This window comes from Bactrocera tryoni, chromosome 5, assembly GCF_016617805.1.
Source record: "Bactrocera tryoni isolate S06 chromosome 5, CSIRO_BtryS06_freeze2, whole genome shotgun sequence".
NCBI lineage: Eukaryota > Metazoa > Arthropoda > Insecta > Diptera > Tephritidae > Bactrocera > Bactrocera tryoni.
The window spans coordinates 70,387,439-70,414,730 of NC_052503.1; the positions used below are offsets into that span (position 1 = coordinate 70,387,439).

The 27,292-nt window shown below is 32.7% G+C and overlaps 1 protein-coding gene and 1 long non-coding RNA gene across 5 annotated transcripts in view; both read right to left on the reverse strand.

Moving 5' to 3' along the window:
* Nucleotides 1-136: 136 nt before the first annotated feature.
* LOC120777204 (galactosylgalactosylxylosylprotein 3-beta-glucuronosyltransferase P) lies at nt 137-12,584 on the reverse strand. 3 transcript variants are annotated; one of them, XM_040108378.1, is made up of 6 exons: nt 12,224-12,581; nt 8,376-9,023; nt 3,774-3,960; nt 3,158-3,315; nt 1,244-1,534; nt 137-1,173 (listed from the first exon to the last, which is right to left on the reverse strand). In XM_040108378.1, the coding sequence occupies exons 1-6, from the start codon at nt 12,365-12,367 to the stop codon at nt 1,060-1,062; spliced, it is 1,542 nt and encodes a 513-aa protein (XP_039964312.1). In that variant the 5' UTR covers nt 12,368-12,581; the 3' UTR covers nt 137-1,059. The 3 variants fall into 3 exon arrangements, with proteins under 3 accessions (XP_039964312.1, XP_039964314.1, XP_039964313.1); XM_040108380.1 differs by lacking the exon at nt 8,376-9,023 and having other exon boundaries at nt 12,224-12,579; XM_040108379.1 differs by lacking the exons at nt 137-1,173; nt 1,244-1,534 and adding an exon at nt 2,868-3,090 and having other exon boundaries at nt 12,224-12,584.
* Nucleotides 12,585-12,930: 346 nt separating this feature from the next.
* The window catches only part of LOC120777640, a 54,436-nt gene continuing 40,074 nt past the window's right edge, over nt 12,931-27,292 (reverse strand). For both annotated transcript variants that reach the window (XR_005705523.1, XR_005705522.1), the window contains exons 4-5: nt 13,246-13,286; nt 12,931-13,160 (exon numbers count right to left, since the gene is read on the reverse strand). This is a non-coding gene — a long non-coding RNA (uncharacterized LOC120777640). The remainder of the gene's footprint in view (nt 13,161-13,245; nt 13,287-27,292) is intronic.

Sequence of the window (27,292 nt, forward strand, 5' to 3'; positions counted from 1 at the left end):
TGTAAATAATATTTTCCCGATTTCAATTTCCTTGTTAAGAAGCAATAAAAAATATGCTAAATTAGTTGCATTAAAGTAAAGTATAAAAACAATAATTTTTTTTGTAAAATATTGGCATTAGATTAAAATTTCTAAATTTTAGCATTATGAATTTATTATTATCATTTTCTTCCTTTTTGTTTGGAAATTATACATATTTTCTTTAGAACAATACAAGGTTTTTAGACTAAAATACTTAGGCTTACTTAAGAAGGAATATAATTTACAAATATTTCTGTTTTTTTATGTTTAAAGTAAGCAAAAAGCTTCAGTGAATCCCTTAAACAATATTGGTTTATTTTACAAATAGTTTGGAATTTGAGCTTATAGACAAGTTTACTGAGTATCTTAAAAAACTAAGCGTAAATCAAATATATGTGACAACAACTCAAGGTGACTAAAAATAATAATCTAAAATAGTAAACTTATTGATGCTAAAATAGTAAATTTAGGCGACACAGCAGTATTATCACTTAAAATATTAACTAAACATTAATTATAGTAAATAAACTTAACAAAATAAAATATTAAATAAAGCACTTACGCATATGACATTTCACTGTTAGGCTTACAGCTAGATACACGTATACATATACATACACAGTACTGTTTACTTTGCTTATGCAACAACTTATTCATAAATTTGTGACTTAATATGCTTTGGTAAAAATAGTATTATGTGAAAAAAGATAACTGTACAAAGTGTAAGCGCCTAACTAATTATTATACAAGTTGTATGCCTTTTGTGCTCACCCATTTCATAAAAATTACACTTTATAAATGAAACTTAAATGTACGCATATATGTAGGTATATAGCAGAGAAGTCGCGACACAGTCGAAATTCCGTTTTCAAAAATAAAATCGTTTTGTGCAGTTATTTGCAGCAAAGTAGTAAACGCTTCTGTACAGAGCCTGCATTCGTTTAACTAAGCTTTGGTTAAGGAGTTACGCCACAGCACATATGCGGCACGCCACTTCGGCGTTGCCAAATCAACCCAATTTTGTACATGCCACACATTTTACGTACGCACTAAAAATGTATTTAACGACACTAAATTCGTATCACCATGTAATGTCAGATTCAACGGCGACGCATTGGCGTTCTTCTTCGTTTGCGTGTGCCACGTTAAGATCTGCAAAACAAATTTCAACTTTAATTTATAAAATACTCGTATAACAAACACAATACAAGTACGACTATACCTCTGTGCAATTGGAGGCCAGCAGCTCGATATCCGTGAGATTCAGTGGCGCTAAACTCTTCAGGAAGCCATCCTCCTCATAGCCCGCTTTGAAGGGCATTTTCGCATTGGGTCGTTCATGTAAAAATTTCACGCTCACCGCAAAGCCGGCCATATCGACGGGGAACTTACGTCCACCTATCCAACCATCGTAGAAACCTGTTATCTTGCCATCGCGTATGATGGGCGTACTCACGCCAAACTTTGTGACCAAGCCGACGGGCCACATTGAAACCTTTTGCGTGTAGCGCATCTGTGGGAGAGTTGATGAGATTGATAAGGGATTTTATACGAGTATAGTCAAGAGACAAGCTAGTGATCAGTAAATATTTTGTAATATGAGCTTAGGCAAAATTTTACTGAGTAACTTGCAACCAACTGTAAATCATATAAAACTAATCCTTTGTGGACAAAATGATCGAATTTAAAAGTTTTGGACTCGGAATAAATAGAGAGATAGTCGATCCTCCACCCACATCCCATTTCAACACCTTCACTTAGGAGAAATAATCATTTTGAGGATTTTCTCCTCGTAAACCGGTGATTTGGGACACATTTTTATTTTTCTAAATTTCTGTGTAAATCCAAATTTATATTTTCTTTAATAAAAATATGCCCCATGCGATTCTGCAAATTTCTGCATTTTTAAATTTCCTCTACGACCAATAGTTTAGAAGTTATAAGCAATTATCTATTCGCTTATATTCGGCGGCTGCTTGCTGCATGCTCCTGGTCGCCTAGTAGAAATCTGAGATTTTTGCACCAAATTGAATGCAATTTTTCTGCAGCGGCGGCGATGCACTACAAATTTGCGTGCATACGCAAAGGGGCAAAATGAGGAACACGGATGCCGGCATATACATTGCATACGCAAAGGGGCGAAATGGGGATCACGGATGCGGCCATTTGCAATGTGCGGAAACAGGAAAAGGTCCTTTACCGGAAATGGAATAACGGTACCCCACTTCCGGTATGGGACCCCAACCGGAAGTGACAAACAGGAAACGGAAGTGGCCGACCGGAAACGCATTATCGATATTTTACTTCCTGTCCAAACTCGTTTCCGGAAGTTGTGAACCGGAAACGGTTTTCACGGTCGTGCGACGGATAACGGAACATAACTTCCGGCCCGAGTCCCTACCGGAAGTTGTTTCCGGTTTGAAGTATCCATATCCTGTTCATCACTTCCGGTCGGCCACTTCCGTTTCCTGTTTGTCACTTCCGGTTGGAGTCCCATACCGGAAGTGGAATACCGTTATTCCATTTCCTGTAAAGGTCCTTTTCCTGTTTCCGGGCATTGCAAATGGCCGCATCCGTGATCCCCATTTCGCCCCTTTGCGTATGCAATGTACATGCCGGCATCCGTGTTCCTCATTTTGCCCCTTTGCGTATGCACGCAAATTTGTAGCGCATCCCGCAGCCGCTGCAGAAAAATTGCATTCAATTTGGTGCCAAAATCTCAGATTTCTACCAGGCGACCAGGAGCATGCAGCAAGCAGCCGCCGAATATAAGCGAATACATAAATGCTTATAACTTCTAAACTATTGGTCGTAGAGAAAATTTAAAAACGCAGAAATTTGCAGAATCGCATGGGGCATATTTTTATTGAAGAAAATATAAACTTGGATTTACACAGAAATTTAGAAAAATAAAAATGTGTCCCAAATCACCGGTTTTCGAGGAGAAAATCCTCAAAATGATTCATTCTCTTAAGCACTTTATATATTTTCGGTTAATGGCGTGGCAGTGGTCTGATTACGCCCATATGCGAACTCGTAATTTATTTTTGTGCTAAGGAACCCGCATACCTAATTTCGAGATATATCAATGTTTACTCAAGTAAACTTTTTAAAACTCCAACCTTTCGCCACATACCTGCTCAAAAATCGAGATGTCATAAGTGTTGTCATCATCCGCGAAGTAGAAGACGCCACTGGTCGCATTAGCGCGTATATAATCCAGACCGCGATTTCGATTTGAAACACCGCGTGGTTTAGCCTTTTTCGTATTTTTATACTCATCCGGCATGGGTGCTGCGTTAAGTAGAACAAATACATAAAAGCAAAAATGGTCAAAAATTATTAAAAAGGCAGTGATGAAAGCAATAAAATTGTGAGTAATGAAATTGTGCGCAATAACGTAAAGTGAGAGTGAGTTAGGCAGAAATAAAGAAGCAAAAGCTAATGATGAAAGGAACTCCTAATGGAGATACTGAAAGTATGCCACTAGCAAGGCGTTTGACATAATAACAGCAGCGTTGACACCGCGCACAGTTAGTTGGTCTTGTGACCATGATAATGTTGCCACAAGGAATTCAAGTGCAACCAAAAGAAAAGGCATACAAATAATTGAAGAAGACACTGCGCAAACAAGCACAAGCATATAGATTGTGTGCACAACTGCTCACACTGCAGCAATTGCACATAGCAACCATATACATATGTATCTACAATAGCTTGACTATAGTATGCATGAACGATGTAAGACTCACCCAAAAAGTACTCATAAGGCACACCAATGCGATTAAGTGTGTGTATCACCAGCGGCGACGTTTGATTCGCATCCTCAATCACGAGCCACAGCAAATTCACCACATGCTTCAGCGTGTAGCCGAGTCGTGTCAATTCCGCCAATTGCTCGGCGCGCCGGTAAGTCGGTGTAATAATGTACAGTGGTGGCTGTTGGAATGTAAAAATGGGAAAAAGTCAAATAAAAAGTTATTTAAGTGCTTTTCATATTTCATTTTCATTGAAAAATACCCATATATGTATGTACGGTGGATATTTATAGATATGCTAGTAGGTCGTTTGTGTAGATGTGGTTATAAATATAAATATATATAAATAAATATATATATATATGTGTATATATATAAATATACAGCGCTGCCAATAGGCTGTTAGGCTCGTTAGTAGATTGCCGCGTTAGTCAGTTGTATAAGTTGTGTGCAAATTTTGATTGAGTTTTATGCAAATTAGTTGGGAGGCTAAGCAAGCGTAGGCCGCAAATAAGGAAAGTTATTTCTAAAGAAAGTGCATTTGCAAAAAGTTCGTTAGCAAAAAGAAAAGCTTTATTTTATATATCAAAAGTAAAGAAAGATTTATTTTAAAAATTGTTAACGAAAATCGAAATGAGAAAGAAATTAAATATAGTCTAATAATAATATTTCTTCGATTTGCAAGATTTTAGAGCTCTTCCTATTGACTATATAAATTAGCCTTTGTATACAGAATTGAATTTCAAGAGTCACTGGAAACTGCTTTCATAAGAGCAGAAAGTAATGCAGATACATATATCTATAAAGGTCAATAGCTTCATTACTCTCAATATTTGTATAAAATAATGACCCAAAGAAAGTAGTTTGGCATTTGGAGCATTTTGGCTTTGTTCATGTTCCAACCACGATCAGTATCCATATAAAGTGAATTGATAAAAAATGTTTCCAAAACATTAATATCAATTTTGAATCGGATAAGTTCATATAAACTGCGTGTGCAAACCGAAAGCCATAAAAAATGGTTCTAAGTTTGTTACCAAATTTTTTGTGTTCATGTGAAACTATATCTGTTGTGTCCTTTCGGCTATATTCACGTAAGCCGTGTCTACGCCGTGTCTAAGGAAGAAGAAGTTAGTTCTAGATATGTCAATAAGTACATATACATATATATGTTTGCAATTTTTACCATAGAAAAAAGGTTGACAACGAATTTGTATTTACATTGAAATGATGTAGAAGTATCCTGAATTGGGGAGTATACACAAACACAAGTATTCAAGTGGCACAAGCTATCAGTAAAGACCATGAAGTCATCGAAAATCTAACTCAACCGAGTTAGAGCCGAGCATCAAGCTATCTTAATGACAAAATCATTATAAAATTAAAATTGCAAATAGTTAAAGACACCGTGCTTGAAAATCGTCGTGTTGGGATCAAAGAGCTAGCAGAGGATCTCAACTCTTATGGAGTGGACTCTTATGTATCGACTGTAGACATTTGGTTGTTAAAAGTGTTCAGGCTAGACTCATTTCAAAATACGGACTCTTTTGCAAAACCGACATCGAGTATAGGTCGCAAAAGAGCTGCTGAACAACGTATCTAAGAACCCTACATGCATCAAATTCCAAATTACTGGTGATAAGACGTGGGTTTATGAATGTGACATCGAAATTGTTCAACAATCTATCGAATGACGCTCCAAAACTGAGTTGAAATCGAAAAAACAAAAATTGCTGTACGCAATGAAGATCATCCGAACAGAAGCTTATAATAAGTGTATGGAAAATTGACTTAAGCATTGGCATGCTTATATGGCTCAAGAGCGTATTTTGAAGACGATGAGAAAGATTTGTATTAAAGTACGTCAAGATGTAGTTTTTTTGGCGGTGAGGGGTGGCATGTGACTAGCTCCGCACAATCGATCCCGGCGCCCACTTCATCAGCCATTTTGGTTCCATCCATGCATATGTTAAAGTGTAGCTGGTGGTTCGCGCTTGACAAATCCACCCTATTTTAACGTTACATGAAAGCTTCATGTAGACTATTTTATCCACCGACGCCTGCTTATCGAGCTATGTCAGAAAGTTCTTATGGAAAATAGTCTCTAATGTAACAACGATCACGTTATTTACGAGAAATTTAAATTATTTTCAATTGTATAATTTGTTAAGATAGTAAGAGGGTTGGCAAGCATTATATAGAGTTCGAAACCATTCACTGACCAGCATTAGCAAGTTTTCTTACAGCTCGTCGCCCTCTGAAAGACATCCGTAAACCTTTGTTTGCACACATAAACAAATTTTGTTAGAATTTAGTAGACGTTTAGGGCTCTCTATTGCTCGTTTAAAGTCAAGGCGAGCTGCTAATCAACTAATACATAGTATTATGCCAATTTGATGTTTGAATTGAAAAATGCTAATCATTTTTTTTTTTCGTTTTGTTAGCACAAATTTGTTATTAGCCAAATGTATTGCTACAAAAGAAACTAAATGTAGGAAAATCGAACATGTCGCAAATTACATTGCCATTTTCAATAGTATTTACTTTTTTCCCCAATTATTACTAATATTATAATTATTATTATTACTTGTGTTATGCTAATTCAATAAACGATTTGTGCTTTGCATGTAATTCTTTGTCAGCACTGCGCTTATTTGGACATATACACACATTATATACATATGTATGCATGCACATACTCAATGTGCAATGGCATACAAGCAATTTTCAAATTAGGCGCATGCAAATTGGAAATTACTCGTACAAATGTAAATCACTCTTTCGCTTAACTGCCTGCCACAGTTCATTTCGTAGTCGGCAATCAAAGTCGACGCACACATGCACCTCTGTTTGCATACACTGAACACTGCACTGCATTTGAATGCAGCTGCAAAATGCTTTTGTCTATTCTGGTAACTCGCTGCGTAGTTATGGTTACCCCAATGCATGCAAAGCTTTTCGGATTTCGGCTTTTCTGCTCTCAATTCCTCAATTTGCGCTTTCATTAGTTGCTTTATGTGTTAAGGTTTAGTAAATTATGACAGTGACATTCGTCAGCAATTTTATACTTTAGTAAATAGCGTATAAAGGCCTGTGCCGTAGAAGAATTGGCACAGAATTTTTCTAAGCAACATCAACAGCATGCTATTCTTGACCTAATTTTTTGAAATGGGCGCAATTTTTATGCACAATATCTCTTGCATGTGGGCAAATATGTTTTTTCTGTGAATTTTGAGCTAGCTGGTGAGGAAACTAAAATATTTTTTTGTGATTTAAAAGAAGAACAAATATTTACTTGGGCTGCATTGAAGCTATAATACTCTTGACAGTTACAGTTTTAATAGCAAAAAAGTATTTAAAAAGATTTTTAGCTATACGCTAGCGTGATCCGGTCTGTAAAATTTGCCTGTTTCGTATAGAATTACCTTTCAAAATAATTCATGTAAAATTTTAGGTAGATATCTTTTCAAACAAAAAAGTTTTCCATACAAGGAATTAATATTAATTGGTTGTTTGTATGCCAGTTATATATTATAGAGGTCCGATCTGAATAACTTGTTCACAGATTATACATATGTATATAGCATTGTCTTAGGCAATAATTCATGTAAAATTTTAGGTAGATATCTTTTCAAACAAAAAAGTTTTCCGTACAAGGAGTTGATTCTGATCGGTCAGTTTGTATGGCAGCTATATGCTATTGTAGTTCGAACTGAATAATTTATTTGCAGATTGTAGCAGTGTCTTTGACAATACAAGTATTCTGTGACAAATTTTTTAAACAACATTTTGCCAAGTAAAAAAGTTTTCCATACAAGGGCTTAATTTTGATTGGTCAGTTTGTATGACAGCTATATGCTGTCGTAGCCCGATCTCAATAATTTCTTCATATATTAAAGTAATATCTTGCACAATATTCTATGTCAAATTTTTTTAAGAATTATTTACTAAATAAAAGAGTTTAGCATACAAAACTAAATTTGAAGCGGTTAGTTTGTATGACAGCTTTGAACTTTAAAAATAAAGCTGTTAACTTAAAAAAAATGGTACTAAAATGATTTAGAATTAATAAAAAGGTTTCAATAAATAAAATTAAAATATCTTTGGAGAAAAAAAATTATATAATAGTATATAGAGCAGCTTTAAATGCGTGAGTCTTACACACATACAGTGCGTATACGTAACATATTGTAATTCAATTTCAAAGTCATATATGAGAGTTTATAAATGTAGATATGTGTTAATTGCATGCAACAATAAGCTTATGTCTAAAAGAAACTAACTAACTAAACTACTAGCGTAAGACAACTCTTTACCAAGTACAAACTATAGGTGAATGCGTGTATATAAATCAATTAGCTACTTAGCAAAACAAATACTGCAAGCGCAAAATATGCAAGCAAGCGACATGCGGCATAAAACTAAGAACATAAACACACACTTCTAAGCAAATAAAGTGTTTTGCATGCGCGTAAGCCAAATATCAAAACAGTTCCCAATAATAAGTGAGCAGTGCAGACATTTAACGAGCGAGTTAGGGCATCTTAAAGCAAGACAACACAAAAACAAGAACAAAAAAAACAAAAGAATATTTACGGGTAGCGCTTTTGTGTCATTGGCAGTTGTGCCGACAGCTGGACGCGTCACAATGCGCGCATTCGGCAGCGTTGAATTTGCAGCATTTGCAACCGCACGCGTTGTGGCTATTGTACGAATTGTTGTCGTTTTTGTTGTTGTTCTCGCATTTGTTGTGCTATTCAAAGTAGCAAGTGCTGTTGAGCGCTTTCTCAAACTGTCAACCGCTGCAACATTTTGCGCAATAAACTGCTGACGCGCGCTGCCGAGCGAGTCGTTCAACAAACGTGCTGACACTACGCTTGTTGACAGTGTGTGTGTGGTTGTGGATGTGGGTGTGACTGATACGAATGATGAAGATGAGTTTGATGTGGAAATATTATGCTGTGTTGTGGCTTGTAATGGTGATGATAACGGTTGTGCGGCTGCTCTAACTGTTAACGCTGCTGATTTTCGTTCCGTTGCCGCATGTGTTGTTGTTGCCGAGTCACTCGTCGTTGCATTTGATTGCCTCTCGCTGATTGATAGTGGTGTTTGTGCTTCTGGTGTTTGCACTTGCTGTTGCTGTTGCGGTTGTCGCGCACTAAATAGCGACATTGGTGACCACAAATATGAGTTATATTTGCGTGCGATAGCAGCGACATCCGCATCGGCTGAAATATCCTTATTCTGCAATAAAAAGAATCGAAACAAATTCAAATGGAAGAAATGACTGTAAGTGTAGTGATGAAGTTGTGGGCGAATAGTAGAGAGGTAGAGTGTAGGGGGTAAGAAGGGTAAAAAGTGGGAGTAGAAGCTGTCAAGATAAGGAGAAAGTAAAAGGATGCATAGGGATGAGCATGAAAATGTTATTATTGGTTGTATGAAATTCTTTTAATAAGAATTGATGATTCTTCATGGTTTTTGGAAATTGAACAACCGGTGCTGTATCGCAGGGTTAAAGGGTACGCTGATAATGCAAAAGTTATTTAATATACATAGGTAACGTGTCTATTTGGTTTAGAAAACAAAAATTTCGCAAGTAATACTAGAATAAATAGAAACTCACATTTATTAAACCTGTTTTGTCTATAGTTGTAGTATACATAAATCAAATCCAGGTGCAAATATGTAACCTGCTAAATTACTATACTAAATAACTGAACATTTTCACTACTGATTCAATAGATTTGGTGCAGTACACTGGGTAAATAAACATTCGCATCCGGTGCGCAGAAAAATCACTTAGAATTGATAGTAGAACTGAACACGCGTGTCTGGTTATAAGATAAATATCTATTACACATGTGTGCTTGTCATACATTATGTTATAGTTTTAACTATTTTATTGTATTTAATTGCACTATAAATTGTTTGCTTGGATTGTGTTGTTAAACATTTTGTAAAAGTTTCTAAATATAAACATGTTTATTGTTAAATAAAAAAACCATGATTTTGTTGTAAGTATTTTTTAAAATTTATATTTAGTGTAAAATTATTTTTTGAAAAAAATTTAAATTTTGCATAAAAATTGTTTTGTCACATATTTTGTAAAAATTTTTATTTTTATAAAAAAATTATAAAAATAAAGATATATTTTGAAAAATTTAAAATAAAATTTAATTTTGTGTAAAATGTTTTTTTTTTAATATTTTGTAAATGAAAAAAAAAAATGATTTAAAAACTAAAATTAAACTAAATTTTAATTTAATATGTAAAATATTTGTAAAAAATTTTAAATTTAGTATGAAATTTTTTTTTTTAATGTTTTTAAAAAAATTTGAATTTTACATGAAAATTTTTGTCAAATATTTTTAAAAAACTTTAAATATTTTGTAGAAAATAAAAATGTTTAGATTTTCATAAAACAATTTTTTGAAAAATTTGAAAAAAATTTAAATTTTGCATAAAAATTTTGCATAAAAATATTTGTAAAAATTTGTATTTTAATGTTTTTATAAAAATAAAAAATTTTAATTTATAGAAATAAAGACATTTTTTGAAAAATTTAAAATAAAACTTAATTTTGTGTGAAATGTTTTTTTTTTCTAAAGTATTTTGTAAATGAAAAGTATGATTTAAAAACAAAAATTAAACTAAATTTTAATTTAATTTGTAAAATATTTTTAAAAAATTTTAAATTTAGTATGAAATTTTTTTTTTTAATGTTTTTAAAAAAATTTGAATTTTACATGAAAATTTTTGTCAAATATTTTTAAAAAACTTTAAATATTTTGTAAAAATAAAAATGTTTAGTTTTTCATAAACAATTTTTTGAAAAATTTTAAATTTTGTGTAAAAATATTTTTTTTAAAATATTTTGTAAAACTTTTAGATATCATATAAAATTATTTTGTTGTAAAAAATTTTTAATATTGTATACAAATATTATTGGAAAAAGAAAAAAGTATGTATAATTGACATATGTATACATATTTTTTTTAATTTTGAAATATTCATTTTTATTATTAATGAAACTAACACAATTCTTCTTCAAAACTTATTTCTCGATGCTAGATGGATATATGCAGATTTCAGACCCCCCAGTAACATACAAATCATATTGATATTTCTGGAAGATATATACATGTACATGTGTGTATATTTGGAAATATGATATAATTTCGTTTCTTGAAATTTTTTAGCCAAATATTCGAATAGGACACTCAAGCCTTAGTCACCTTTAATCTATTCTCTCTTATTTCATATTTGACTATTTTTTTAAGAAAAACAATTTTTTTTGGGCAGCTAACGTTTTTTTGTGGATCCGCCATTTTGTCGAAATAGAAAATTTAGAAAAATTTTGCCTAGTTCATTACTATATCCATTGTGAAAATCTATCTATTGTAATATGCTCACCGCCAAACACCTTTTCTCGGACGTCCTCCTAGAGTTCGTCTACGGTATGTAGGAAATCCAATTTTTTTTAAATTAATCATCGATTATGGAAGTACATTGAAATCTGTAAATGTGCATTCCTCTGTTTATTTATGAAATAAGATGATTCCTTAAAAAAAAAGCAGGAAAGTGAACTTTTTCTGTTTTGAAAATATATATGTACATATACATATACCTTAACTCGTCTTTTCCGCTCAATACTGGAAAAGCTATCATTGACAGCGTTCGAGAAAACCAACTTCATTTATTCAAAAGAAGAGCTATCCCCTATACGAACGAGTACATATACTTTTCAATAACACTACTCACCAAATCTTAAGGAAACATTTATGACTGATGTACTAAAAGGTATCTGGGATATTTGAGGTGTCCTGATTACGAATTTGAGTTCATAGATATAGCTGAATGTGGTGAGCTATTTTTATCATTTTAGTAAATGTTGGTGGTTTGACCCCTAAACCTTTTGACTAAAATATAAAAAACCCTACGTGTTAGGAAATTTATATTATCATTTTCGATTCTAGCAACCCAAAATTAGCAAGAAACAGCCTTTAACATCACAGTCGCAAAATGACTGCAAAACTAGTGTAAATTTTGAGTGTGAGAAATCCCAAGTCAATTTTCAAAACTCTATCATATACAAAGAAATTTTCGAAATTCGCCCAAATTGAGTTGATTGCAAACAATTATTTAAGTTTATTCTTTCCCATTGTATTGGAAATTTATACAATATCACTTTGAGAAAAATGATAGATAAGTCTGTACTAAAGTCGTCTTTGACATTGCATGAACTCGAACGCTTTTTTAAAACTTAATAGCTATTTTGGATAGTATAAGTGACTATATTGCATGTAAATATATTTCAAATAAATATGTTTATGAAATTTAATTTAATCATAAAGTATAAATGTATTGTCACTCCTTACTAACGAATTTTATTAAACAAGACAATATAATAATAACTTTATTAATAGCGTAGGCTACTCACTCACCTTAATATATTTTGGCTGCGTTATTGGCTCTCGCGACAGATGATACTGATACAGCACCATGTAGATGCAGGTGGTCGCCACGAATATGGTGAGGAACATTTTTAATGATTTCGCTAACGCCATCTTTTCACCTTTTTTGAACATTTCTATGTGTGTATTTTATTTTAAGCGGTTATTTGATAATATGTTGTTGGTGTTTGTGTGTAACGAATGTTTTTTGCAGTGTAGTGTATGTGTTTGTATTTGCCTGCGTTGGACGCCGTGGTATTATTTAACTCATTGGTTATGGTTATAATTAATAATTATTATTTTATATGTAATACTAAAATTTTGTTTAATTTGATTGCTTTGTTTACTTTGTTTAAACAAACATTTTACTGTTATATTATTCAATTTTTATTTTTTTTTTTTTTTACTTTTAATAAATATTAAATTGTTAAAGTTTTTGTCATTTATATATGTATAAGAAATAGTAATGATTATAATCAGTTTTCAATTTAATGATTTTGTGCTTTACTAAAAGTGGATATAGCAATGTTTTTATTTTAATAGAAATTTTATTTTTTTTATTTAAAATTTTTAATTTTCGCCAGCCGTTTGCGCCTGTTTTGTAAATTTTCACTTTAATATTTTTTTTTTTAATTAGTATATTTTATTTATATATTTAATTTATTAGTTTTTAATAAAATAAAATTATTTCATATTAAGCTTTTATGTGTTATATATTTAAATTATTATATTACATAGAACTATCGTTTTTTCGTCTTTAATTTACAAAGTTTGTTTTTAATATTATTTAATTTTTATTATTTACATACAATTTTGGATATATTTACGTTATATTTTGGTTAGTTTGAAGATCAGTCGATTACTTTTTATGATTGTGCAAGAAGAGATTTTATTTACATTGGTCCTAATTATTTTTGAGCTTAAGTGTCTTGAAAAAGCAAAAAAAAATAATGCTATAATTTGGTAATTTTTATAAATAATAATTAATTTTTCATTTTGAATTTTAAATGTACCTTCTTCACAATGTTATACAGCTAAACTCTCAATTTTAAATCTGAAAAGAGAAAAAATAGTATTGTAGATATACGCAATAAATATTTAATTAAAATAATATAATATTTATTATATATTAAATTATTATAATAGACTATATATAAGGGTGGTTCAAAAAACGATTTTATTCTTCGCTTTGTACTTTGAAACATAGCTTCTTTAACACCTCTCGAGACCATTTTTGTAGAGCAAGAGATTTTCTAAAAAACTATAAACCTCCCGATTTATAATTTTTTTTTTCATTGAGTCAAAAAAAAAGAAAAAAAAAATTGATTTAAAATAATCAAATTTCAAACGTAAATATCAAAAAAAGCATAAAAAAATTTAAAATTTAATAGTAAAAATATGTGCTCACAAATCAATGGAAAATTAAATTTCTACATTTAGCCTTCTTGCTAGACGAATATTTTCAAACCAAATCATTATAATAAGGCCCTAAAAATAGCAAGATAATCAATCATAAAGCTCGAGTGCCAAGTAGCGTAAAAACCCGTTAGTAGTCATGACATATTTATTGCCAAATATTTTCTGATAATTTACAGTTTGTTGTTATTTTGTTTTCGGCGTTTTATTACTTGTGACTCATGCGTGAGTTAAGGAACGAATTCCTTATAATTGTAACAAACATCAAAACATCCTTGAGTTTGAATACAATAAACAAACCGAAACAAATAATATATACTCTGTATTTAAACAAACTATAAACTAGTAATAAGTAAACATACTAGTTAGTATAAATAGAAGTATAAGTAAAGAGCACACATTTCGGTACTCAAAATATATTCTTTTGACTCATTTTTACTTAATGTAAAACTTAACTCGTGCATGAGTACTGTATTCCTTTATTGCTGTAATTAAAGTTACGAATTGACCACTAGCATTTATTTACCTGCTGATAAAGCAAATTAAAATTTGTAATTTGAATTTTTTATTTTGATCAATAAACGCTTTGATAGGCATTACATACGAACATATACACACATACACTTAATAGATAGCATACACCATAAACTGTGTCGTGGAAATTAATTGTTTATCTTAGATTGAAGTAGTTGCACAGTGGAACATTTCCTACATACTTGAGATAAAAAATGTGATATCTAATACTGAATATATGTCTGGACAACAATTACATGAGCAATTATGAAGGAGGTTGTTATTATTTGTTACACATAACAAATACTACAACTGTGCGCACTTGTGGGTTATTGAGAATTAATACAATTATTGAGTATATGGGTATATAAAAAATATTTTCGGTAGCCAGTATGTTGAAAATATAGTTTTTTGATCAAAAATTATTAAAAAACAAAATCAATATTGAAGTGAAAATCGTAGTATGTCTTATTTGAAGATCTATAACTTGATACTCATCTCTGATTTGCTTGGCAGCTATATGCTATAGTAATCCGATCTGAATAATTTCTTTGGAATTTGTAGCATTGCTTTGTGTGATAATCTATGTCGAATTTCATGAAGATATACTGACAAATAAAACATATTTCCATACTTGCACTCGATTATGATCGATCAGTTTGTATGGCAGGTATATGTTAAAGTGGTTCGATCTGTACAATTTATTCACAGACTATAACGTTGCTTTGGATAATAATCTGTGCCAAATTTCGTGAAAATATCTCGTCAAATAAAATAGTTTTCTATACAAGAATTTGAGTTTCGACGTTCAATTTGTATGGCAGCTATGTGTTATAGTGTTTCGATCTGATCCATTTTTTCGAAAATAAAAGCGCTGTTCTGAGTTATAATTTATATCAAGTTTCATGAAGATATCTTGTAATACTAAAAAGTTTTCCATACAATAACTTACTTGATTTAGACAATTTGTATGACAGCTATAGCCTATCATAGTCTGATCAACACAGTATGTTTGGAAATTGTAGCATTGCAGCATTTTATTATTTATATTAACATACATTCATATAATATAATCTAATTGTAAATTATTGACTGTGTATTAAACTAAAAATTCTTAAGTATTTAAAGGTATCACTTAATGTTGAGTGCATGACCAACTTATCTATGAAGAATGTGCAGATAAAAGCAATAAGTTATGAAATTTGCAGCTCGAGCGCCAATTATTGAATTCTTGATAATTTAATTACACACATATTTATAAAATATAAATATTAGTGGCATTAATGCCAGCAATGCTTGTGCAAAGAGGCAGCGCATAAGCAACTGACTTTAACTGACGCTGAAAGGCAATTACTCGACTTTTTGTGCTGCAATATGGGTCAGGGCCAATAAAAATACAAAAAACCAAGCATGTCTATTATGCAAAATTCACTTACTGCTGACCATTAATGAGCGCTTGAAAGGCGCCTGCCAGCGCATACAACCGTATGCCAAGCTGATTTCTTAGCATAATTTTCTTTCCTATATTATTTACCAATACAGCAATGCTAGCCAACATTTTCACCAACCGCGCCACATAATTTCTTTAATTTGCGTGCAACGCTTGAAAAATAAATAGGAAAATATACGCCAAAGAAATGTAAGCTGAACTTTATTAAATAATCATAACACTCATACGCCCTGTTGACCCACTTTTCACGCACACAAATTTCACTCTCAACTTAATTGCAAATGCCATTTGAGTTTAATTGCACTTTCACTCGCAGTCCACACATAGCTACAAGCCTAAAACTGTGCTTGTACACGAATATGTATATGTGTGTCTTGTTTAGTGTCATGTAATTGCATGATCCTACACCGCGTCACGACACGCCTGACACGATTGCGGTCCTGCGCTAAATGTCTATTAAATTATTTATTTATATATACATGCATATACATATGTGTGTGAATGTACGTGTAAATATGTAGTCATGCCACGCGCATTTATTGTTTACCAACGCTGACACTGTGCGCCACACACACACACACCGCCATCGCACTGCAGTCCTGCAGCGCGCCAGCCAAGCAACGCACACCACCAAACAGCACACGGTCGACAGATTGACTACCAAACAAATGTCGGTTGGCATGTAAAACCAGCGCTAAGAGCGTCGGGCAGTCGGCAAAATGCAAAACAAAAACGCACAAACACCACCTTACAGAATAACGGCGCGTTGCTTGTATGCAAAAAAAAAAGAAAATTGTAGAAAAATGCATTTTGCCACACCATTTTGTAGACCACTTGCACATTTCCGCCCGCCCCCAACCGCCTACGTATATAACTAACTGTCCGGCGTTGTATATCTGTCTGTGCCATCACCACTAAGCCACTTATCCTATGAGTTTCCTGTACACGAGCTGCAGCAGGCACACACATACACACCCAAATGCTTTATAATTGTATGTATCATGGGGTAAATCGGTTTAAAATAAACCTAGTAGTGCATTAAAATTCAATTCAATTCAGCAGGGCGTTCCACAACCACAGTTCGACTCTCTGTGTGTTGGCCGCATACACGCCCTCTACGCTACAACAGCACGTTTATATAGCCAAGCTTTAGCTAAAAATGCTTCAACGTGCTAGCATATTATAGCAAGGCAGTTATAGAGATAGCTAATATGTTCTATGTATTAGAAAAACCATTTCACGAAATTGACTATAAATACTTCCATTGATAGTCATTTATGTGAATGTCGATAATATCGTAGAAAACAATATTTGTACCCTGAATGGGGTGTAGCACGTCAAAAACGAAGGAAACGTCAGAGACCCTGATCAGCGTGATGATCTGAATCCGTCTGTCTTTTCTAGTCTCTCATTTTATCTAGTTATCTAGCTACTGGTTATTAGGTTACATCTGCCCTGAGTTGATTGTTCAAAATGCATATAAAGCTACCTCTTAATCGTTTCCAGCGGTCATGGTACTGACTCCACGGATTCGCCTAAAGAAGCTCCTAAGCGTTGCCAACTCGATTATACATATTATCTATTTCGAAAAGTTCCTGTGATCGGTAGTCCAAATTAAGGACAAATGTAGTTGACATACCAGTGAGCTTAAAGCTATCCAGCAGTTGTTGTCTGTGTTGGATTTAATCCTTGGCGTCATCAAAACCAGCAATGCCGTATGGCTATCCGTGTGAATGTTTGCTTTCTATATCCTCCCGTAATTATTCAATACAACTCCGCAGACCTTCTCTATACTTAGTACTTCCGCTGGGAAGTTGCCGGCTGAGTTTGATATACGGATAGAAAGAGAGATGTCAAGATCATTGTATCTTGTCAAATTTAACTCAACGGTATATATGGAGGTAGTATTCTCCTCCCTTACTAAACTTTTTCTTTTCGTCGAAAGAATGCATTGCTGACTGATAAGTTATACACTATAAAGTCTAATATTAGAATAGTGATTAGTGGTAGCTTCCATTTTTTAAGGACTGTTTTTTCTGGCCAGTCCAGTCTTCCTTGACAGTGCTTAGGTCACTAAGTGACTTCCAGTAAGCTGGCTGCCGGAACCAATAGAACCATATAAGTAAAGGAAGGACCGTAACTGGAGAGTGCTGAGGTGACTCTCATGCCTGGTTAACAGCAATCATTCAGTTAGGTTCTGGTTAACTAAACTAAGAACACTTCTTTGGCTAAGAACTATAGCTTAAGAGCTTAACTGATAGTTGGTTGCTAACCAGACGTTGAGAAAATATCGAGAAAATAGATTGCATAATTCTTTAATACTTGAAGTAAGTACGTTTGATAGTTTATTAAGCTTTGCTAAGTGCACCTGCCAAATGAAATTTTCTCAAATTAACTAATGTGCGCAGTTTGTGCTGTTCACCTTTTCAAATATCTTAATTACTTTTAAATCGTATTTACATGTAGGCATACCATTCTACAAGCAGAAAACAATGTGTAAAAGCTGTAATTACTATGACACAATGAAGGGCAAATATGCCTGCTATGATGTTTCCCCATACGCCACTTAGTTAACGCAAAGGAATTCTTCCCACCAACGGCAAAGACAAAGGAACTATGCACTCACTACATTTACTAAATTTATGCCCTATGTATGTATGTATGTATGTATGTAAGCATGTAGTCGATTGTATCATCCACATATTTGCGCTAAGTATGCGCAGGAGTCTCATTACTCTACAATAGCGATACGAGTATGTATGCAAGAATACTCAACAGCATGCCTGTGCACTCACACACACATACCTATACATGCATATGTAATTATGCATTTTCGCACGCTTCGTTGAGCCGCATGTCCTTGACAATTTTCCGGCATACAACAGAAAACAAGTTCAAATTTTTTAATAAACTTTTCTTTTGTATAGCCCCAAAGTGGTAGTGGAAGTGAAGTAAAAAAAGAGGAAATCAGAAACAGGGTGCTAATGCCAGAGCAAAACATGAAATATATTTGTATATACATATAACTTTGCTAATAAAAGCTCAAGCTTGAGTTGATAATGACTATGTCACAAGCTAATTTATTGCACCACAAATGTGGAAAATGCAGAAATGTGATTTAAGAGGTAGTGTGGCAATATAAAAATGAGCGATTTTTGGGCATTAAAACAAAATTGTTTTAAAATCTTACGGGTAGACAACAGGGGCGTACGAAAGGGGAGTTTTACGTTAAGTTTATTAAGTGTTCAATTAAGAAACTTGAAACAAAAAGTTATACCCAACTGTGCATCGATATCTGAGGATCCGTGCAATTCTACCGGTATCAAAAATCAATATCATGAAAGTGAAAGCCTCTCCACATGCTGAAGCCGTACTTGCAGAATGAGACTAGCGAAAACGTATTAAACAGCCTTACTCTTCTCAGTATCCATAGAGATAAGCACTATAGCCAATTTGAGATATGTAGTTATGAGAAAAATTCCTTTACAGATGAACTGACTGAGCTGATTTAACTGAGCGACTACACTTTTGAAGGCTGTCGTTAAAAAAATATCTGAAATACTCATTAAGAATTAAGAAAAAGCCCCCTATAGTATATTGTGTAGGAAATTGTATCCTCTATAAGAATCCGCAATTCTGATTGCTCACCGAAATCTTTTATTATTAACAATTTATTTTATTATTAACAAATTTTCTTTGCTGTGATATTTTTTGCCTGACGTTATTTGAAAAAAGTTCCCTTTAAGTATATTTTGTAGGACATTTTGTGCTCTACAAAAATCTGTAATTATGATTGCGCACGGACACCTTTTACATTTCTAAACAATTTGTCTTTGCAGGTATATCTTTTCTCTGTATACATGTATATAGGTAAATTTTAACGCATAAATTAACACTTTTCACTTTTTGGAACTTTTCAGTATACGAAAGTTTGAATTAAAAAAATTTCCCTAAGGGATATTTTTGGGGAAATTTTATGCTTTAGAAGAATATGCGATTCTGATTGCTCATGATTATTTTTAAAGATATAAGCTATCAAAATACGAAAAACATTTTTTTTTAGTCACACACTGGATGTAACCTTATGGGTCGGCAGAGCAGCACTTGACCAAAGACTTTCAAATGTGAAGCGATAACTTTCTTTTATGAAAACTCATGAATGTTTCAAACGCAAAAGATTCCTGTTGCTGTTATTATTAGTATTATTTTTGTAGCAACGCCAGCACTTAACACGCACACTTTTTAAACGATTGCTCAACACTTTACTTCCTGCTTTATTGTTTAGTTTTGTGGCACTGTGACGCCACAATAAGTGTTCATTTGAAACAAAGCAGCGACAAGCAAAAAACAAATAAGCAAAAAAACGGCCCACAAATGAAGAAAGGAAGCTGGAGCCAGCGCAAAGCTGCAGCCAGTCAAATGAGAAATATAACGCGCATGCATACATATGTATGTATATGTGCAAATCACTCTGCGGCAGCACATTTGAATGCAACCGCCCTAACTTGCATAAATTGCACTAAACCTGCATAGTATATCACATATAAGCGAGGGATTGTAGAAGGAGCATTGAATTAAGCATGCATCGGACACAAGTGGATAATCTGCAAATATATGCAACTACAATAAAAACAAACGACGCCAGCCAAGCAAAATTTATTAGTGTCTACACACACGCGCGGATCTAGCAAGCCTCTCGCCGCTGGTTAGGCGATGTCAAGTGGTGTAAATAGAGCCTTAGTTGGCGCGCGACACATAGACGACGGCTACAGGCGACAGGCGGCTGACTGTTTAACTTGGATTTATGGCGAAAGTTAAGAGGGATTTCGAGGACAAACGCAAACACAAAAGCAAGTAAAGAAAGCAACTAAAAAAATTGGGTTTTTCTGTAGTAGTTGTGTGACTGGAAGTAGGCGAAAGTGAACTAAATGTGGCACACAACTTTAAACAAATACATAGACATATTTCTTGTCTGAATATACAGCATAGTCAGCAAAAACTACTACATATAGTAATTAGTTGAAGCCATAGTAAGGTTTTGCAAAGTAACTTGTAAGGGAAATTAGAAAATGCATTGCATAATGGATTATGTAATAAAATAATTAGAAATCAATTAGTTAAAGTAACATTTAAAAGCGTTAGAAAAGTTAGATATAATAACCTTTTATAAATACAAACTATGCTTTACAAGAACTTTGATCGGTCAGTTTGTATGGTAGCAATATGCCTTAGTGACTCGATCTAAACAGTTTTTTCGGAGAAGAAACTTTTCCATACAAGCTATTTGTTGTAGTAGTCAGACGGACGGACAGACGAACGGACGGATGGACAGCCAAATCGACTTAGCACATCACCCTGATCATTTATATTTGTATATTCTTTATGGGATATCTGACGTATTTTTGAATTTTACAAACAACTTATCGAAATTAAAATACCCTCTTGTATAAATATTTATATCATTTACTTTATCTGAACAAAGCTACTAATTTATGGATTAAAATTAACCTAAATATAGAAAAAACTTTCCTTGCTAGTAAAAATTCTTTAAAAATATAAAAGTTGTCGGTGAGCAATCAAAATCGCAAATTCTTGTAAACTTAAAGCTTATTTTTATATTTATATTCAAAGGCAAGTTTTTTGAACTAACCTATATTCAAGCAAAAAAATATCCCTGCAAGGAAAATTTTTTTAGAATTATAAAAGGTTTCGGTGAGCAAACACAATCCCATATTTTTGTAGAGTACGAAATTTCCTAAAAATATCCCTTAGGAGGATTTTTTTAATTCAAACATTCGTATATCAAAAAGTAAAATATGTTAATTTATAGATTAAAATTGAAAAAATAAATATAATGAAATATTAATGTAGAAATATCATTGCTAGGGAATTTGTTTTTAAATCAGAATCATGGTTTCTTGTAAAATATAAAATATCTTAAAATATATCCCTCAGCGAAATTTTTACATTTCAAACATTTGTATATTGGAAAGCCCTAAAAAGTAAAAAAATGTTATCCTGCAACCATATGAGTAAAATCTAAGTACGGTTATTATAATTTTTCAGCCAATATATATGAGCAAGCATGCTATCTACATTATTTTGTTCCAAGTTGTGTATATACTTATTTATATACTACTTTGAGCTCCAAATTCATCAGTATGTATATAAGATAATAATACAAAAAAGAAATATTCGCAAAATCAAAACTAACATTTTCGCCGATTTCTCCGAAATCTAGCCAAAATTTTCACATTCATATTGCGAAAAGTATGTTAACACACATTAACACATATTCAAATTTGCAATATGCATACACAATGAAGTATATGTATGCTTATGTAAACACAAAGTTATATCCCTGTTTTGCATTCATACATAAAGCCACACAATTTTTATCTGAAATTCAGATTTTTCTAAGAGAGAGTATACACAGCTCCGGAATGCAATAGAAAGCAGGAATTAGAAATTTGTAATACCAGGAATTCGTTTCAACAGAAATTCCCTTAAAGGCAGCGATATACAAAAGACGGCTTAAATGCATTCCTGCAAGCAACTAAATGAACATACGTAGATATATAAGAACCCATTCATATACGACGCATTCACTGACTTTTCAGAAACGAATAGAAAGATGAATTATGTGGCAACACAGACAACACACTATGGCAGCACCCGCACATACATGCATAAATGTGTATACTTGTGCAACTGGAAGTCTGAAAAAGCAACTATGTTAAATGTAAACATCGTCAAAATATGGAGCACTAATGCTTATACGGATAAACCTTAGATATACACATATTGCATGTACATACATATATGGTTACCTGGTTGTACAAAATCACTTGATTACGCAGTAGGAAAGCACATGCCAAACATATGCATAAATGACGCTTATGGCGGTCACAACTATCTACAAGTATAATAATATGCATATCGTACATGTCAGCGCTTCATGTACGGGAATTTGTTTGTGTATAGATGATATATAACCTCGTTCAAACTGACTGCATATTTATGTTTAATATTTAGACACTCTTTAATATGACTCCTTGAAGGGGTTATAACAGTGATACTGAAAAAATGGATTATAGGTACATATATTTGAAAATATTCTCAGAAAAATTGAAGTTGATACGGCAAATAGTTTCAGAGATATGAGTATTTTTAGAAATTAGAATTTTTTTCTCGAAACGCTGTTCAGTGTGGGTGAAAAAAATTCCTTCGAAACGGAGGAACGGGAAATTTTCTGTCGACCTTCTTAGCATTATATTCCTTCTAATGGTATTTTTGATTTTTTAAGACACTCTTAGGGGTAAATTTTACCCCAAAAGGCACTTTGGTTTAGGTAGCGACCATTTTACAAAAATCACATTTTTTGCTAGCCCTTCGATCTTTATCTGCATTTATCTATTGAAATAATAAATTTTTCTGGGATTCTGTGTTTAAGATAATTTTAAGCAGAAAAATCTTTCTTACAGCCAGACAACTTTTTTCGGAGGTATTTTAAATGAACACCAGGAGCAGTGGCATAGCTACAACTTCGGGCGCCCGCGGCCAAGGATGTTCTGCCGCCCCCCTTTATCTATCTACCTAAATATCTTCGATACTAAGTATATAAAATTTATGAAGGCCACGCAAATTTTGAAGTTCCAAAATTCTCATAATAGGTACGGTTTTTCGCACAGGAGTTAATTCTTCAATTAACCAGCATTTGCTCGAATAAAGTGTAAATTTAGATCGATTTATCAAAAGTTTTATTTTACTACATCAATTTTTAATTGAATAAAAATTGATTTGGAATGGAAATTGAATGAAAGTCAGCAGGTTTTTGTCCAGGCTGTAAATATGGTGTTTACGTATAACTCAGCGGTTTGTTGTCCGGGCTGAAAATTTGGTTAAGTACATTGATAAAATAACAATCAGCTAATCAATTTTAATCATTCCAAGAACACGGGCATGAATTTTAATCATTAAAAAAAATAGAGAAGGAAGAAGACAAGAAAGTATAACCGTTGAACATTAACTGAACCTAACGTTAATCGAGTAGCCGGCTATGTGAAACGCAATAACTGTTTTCTCAATTATAAGCTTAATGTACTAAATTGATTTAGCTTTGTGAAAGTGCTATAAGGCAGATCGTGAAATATAGTTAAAAAGAAGTAAGGGGCTCTCTTGATCTAAAAATTGTATTCAACTAAGTTCCAAAAACACTATTATACTTATATCTACTTTTATAGGTTAGTAATATACTCTTGCTAAGCAGTTGTACAAATTATTTAATCTTATCGACTGAAAAGAATGATAGCTAAATATAACGAATGGCAACAGCGATTGGCCTTACATAATACAGCTGTGAGGCAATTGAGTCCACTAAGTGCCTGAAAATGCATTAGTTTTCCCCTGATAGAGAAGCGCTAAATTTTGTTTATAAAATTATTTCTTTTTTTATCAAATTATTTAAAAAATAAAATATTTTGTTTGCAGAAAGGTAAACTATTCTACATTATTTTTACATCTCTGAAGCTCTCCTATTAAATATAATTTAACTGCTCGAAAGCATTTGTCCATATAATAAATTTATTTATACCTACTATATAACTTTAATTTACTATCATACTTTAAGCTTGCATAATAGTTTTAACGTTTATTGCTCGTTATACAACAATACGAGACTATTCAAGCAGTTTAACTACTTACATGAAAAGAGCTAAGTAAATACCATACTATATGGAACTAAATTACATGCATGTCTATTGCACTATATTACAATAATACTGCTAACTGATAACAAATATTATTTTACATTGGTTGGCTAACACTGCAGGCTTATCAAGGCAAATCTATTAGTATTTTCGCATTACTTTTTGTAATGCCATATTTGAACTTAATTATTGGATAGTTGATTGCAAGCATTTGAAGCTATGTCAGCTGTGTAATAACGTATTATTTTCATTAATGCACTCTCGTGAAAGTTCATTAAAAGTGACAGCTTCGATTGCAATTATTCCTAGATATGCCTCTCTTATCAATATACCGTATCAATATTGATTTATTGCTCTACTGGCAACAGTACCAACAATATTTTAAACGTCATGACATGCGAATACACTTTGTGTCAGTGATGACTCATTTTGCTTTATAATGGTTAACAGTACGCCCCTTAAGTCGATGCGAGTAAATTTTGAAAGAGATTGTGGTAAAGAGTAACTAGTTCAGAGAAGGTTAAGTATTTTAGGGTTAATATAAGAACGATAACAGATTTTTCGAATAAAGTTAAATAGAAGCGACTAAGGAGTATAAGATCAGTGAAAACTGAAATTGTACATAAGGTCCCGCTTGCATAAGTCTGGTACTGAGAAAAATAAGTTTTTTGATACAAAGCACACAAAAACAAATTTAAAGCAGTCGGTCGAAAAAGTATTAAATATTTTTTTTTTACAATTTCAGGAATAGGTATAATATTTTTGAAGTGTACTTGGATTTTTGTCGTACTCGCATGCCTCCCAGAAGGCTTTTTATACCCTGAACAGAGTATTTTTAGGTGTTTTATAACAATAAAAAGGAAACGTCCGAGACCGCACAGAGTATTGTATATGTATACATAACCATGTCCGTCTGTTCGTCTGTATCTGCATGTTCGAACTAGTCGCTCAGTTTTTGAGATATCGATATGAAAATCTTGGACGTCATTTATGTAGCAGCTAAAATTTATGTCACACTGAAAAACTTTATGGGTAATAGGAAGATTTTACAGAAATACCATCTGGCTAATAAGTCATATCAGTACATTGAAGTACGTGAACAAACAATTGTCAATATAGAAATCACTATGACAGCTTGAAATTACCCTGTGAATGGTTATAAATAATACACAACTTTTGCATATTTCCCTAAACTATTGAAACGTGACAGACACATTTAATAGTAAAAGTCATTAGAGTATGAGTGAGCCTTATTTTACTGCCTCGAATTACCGACTGATAAGCTCAACTTCGCAAGCAATGCAACAAATACTATAGTACTAATGGAAAATAATATACAACAAAGCAAAGTGTTGATATATCTATATATATAGATATAGACGATTACTATTGTCTAAAAATCATGATTTGTATGATTTATTAGCACGCAGTTAATTTCCAAGCGAAAATCAACTGTTGCTCACTAGTTGTGTGTGAAGTATAAAGTAAATATACATATATATTATATTGCAGAGCAATAAAAGTGTGGCAACCATTAAGGTTATTATAACAGCCCGTATCTACAAAAAGGACACCAAAATGTGCCACAAATGGAATAAACATCTATAAAAGTGTTTATATTTTTATTTGAGAGCTTTAGTAGGGCTGCTAAAGCACTCAAATAAAAATATATGTTGGCTTATAAAAAACAAAAATACCTACATACATACATACATTCATATGTATACTCACAATGCTTATTATTAATAGCCACATAGAAAACAAATTAAGAGCCTTGTAAAGGTGTGGCGCAGATGAGTTGCAACACACAAATTGTACACACAAACTTCTGATATTTGTTGTTAGCAAACATGGTGGATGAACGCCAGAGAGAGCACATGAATATTAATAAGAAGTTGGAAGGATATAAGCATGAATTAAAATTTAATCCTATCGATGGCTCAGTTTGATTGATGCGATTAACATGCACATTATGAGCTATTCGTCTTCACTGGCGTTAAATAACGGATATCTGGCACACAATATAAAAAATTAGGTTTTGGTTACTCTTTTGCAGATACTAATACGCCATTGATAGCCATAAAAAATAATAAAAATATTTGCTGTATAACATAAATTTCTGTAATGGGACATATGTAGGTTGCCTTTTATATTTCGGCATTTGGCCACCTTAGTGTTTCAATCTGGCAATTTCCAACTTTATTGTAAAGTTTGAAATTTTGTGTGTCATATATTCAGAACATTTTTGCATACCAGTGCTATTTGTGTTGTTTACAGTAACTCAAAATAGTCAACTCGGCCAAAAAATGGAATTAAAGCGCGAACATTTCAAAGCGGTTATTTTTTAGAATTTTCGACACAGCAATAACATACTATATTTTTGACGATGAAACTTCAACTATGACCAATTTATCATATATCACTATCCCAAACGAGGTTGAAGATCACTGCAAGACGAAAACCCGATATTGCAAGATCGGCATGTAACCTATCTGTTGATTGAGACAGCTGTAGGCATTAGAACGTAGATATAATTTGTTCACATTGGATCCCACACAATTTGTGAAATTCTCAAAACAAATTGGTCAAGGTTTTTTCACAACCCGAAGAGGCATTGGTGGGTTCAGGACGCATATTTTGGAGATAACCCCAATCTGCAAAAATAGTTTCGACAATTGATTCAAATACATGCAAAAGTATATAGATTTTAAAGAAAAATTGTTTTGAATAACAATAAAGCGATTTGCAATGATTATTATTTATTTTTGTTCCCAAATCCTGAATTATTAAAGGCAACACTAATATGACATGTAATAGCTAACTATAAATATTTATTAAATTCAGTGTATTGAAATAAAGAACACAAAAGTAAATACAATCATTCACCTGATATCATATGCATACAAAGATTCAGTGCTATAATGCAGTAAACGGCATGTCAAAAATGAACGAGTAAATTTTAGATGATAGATA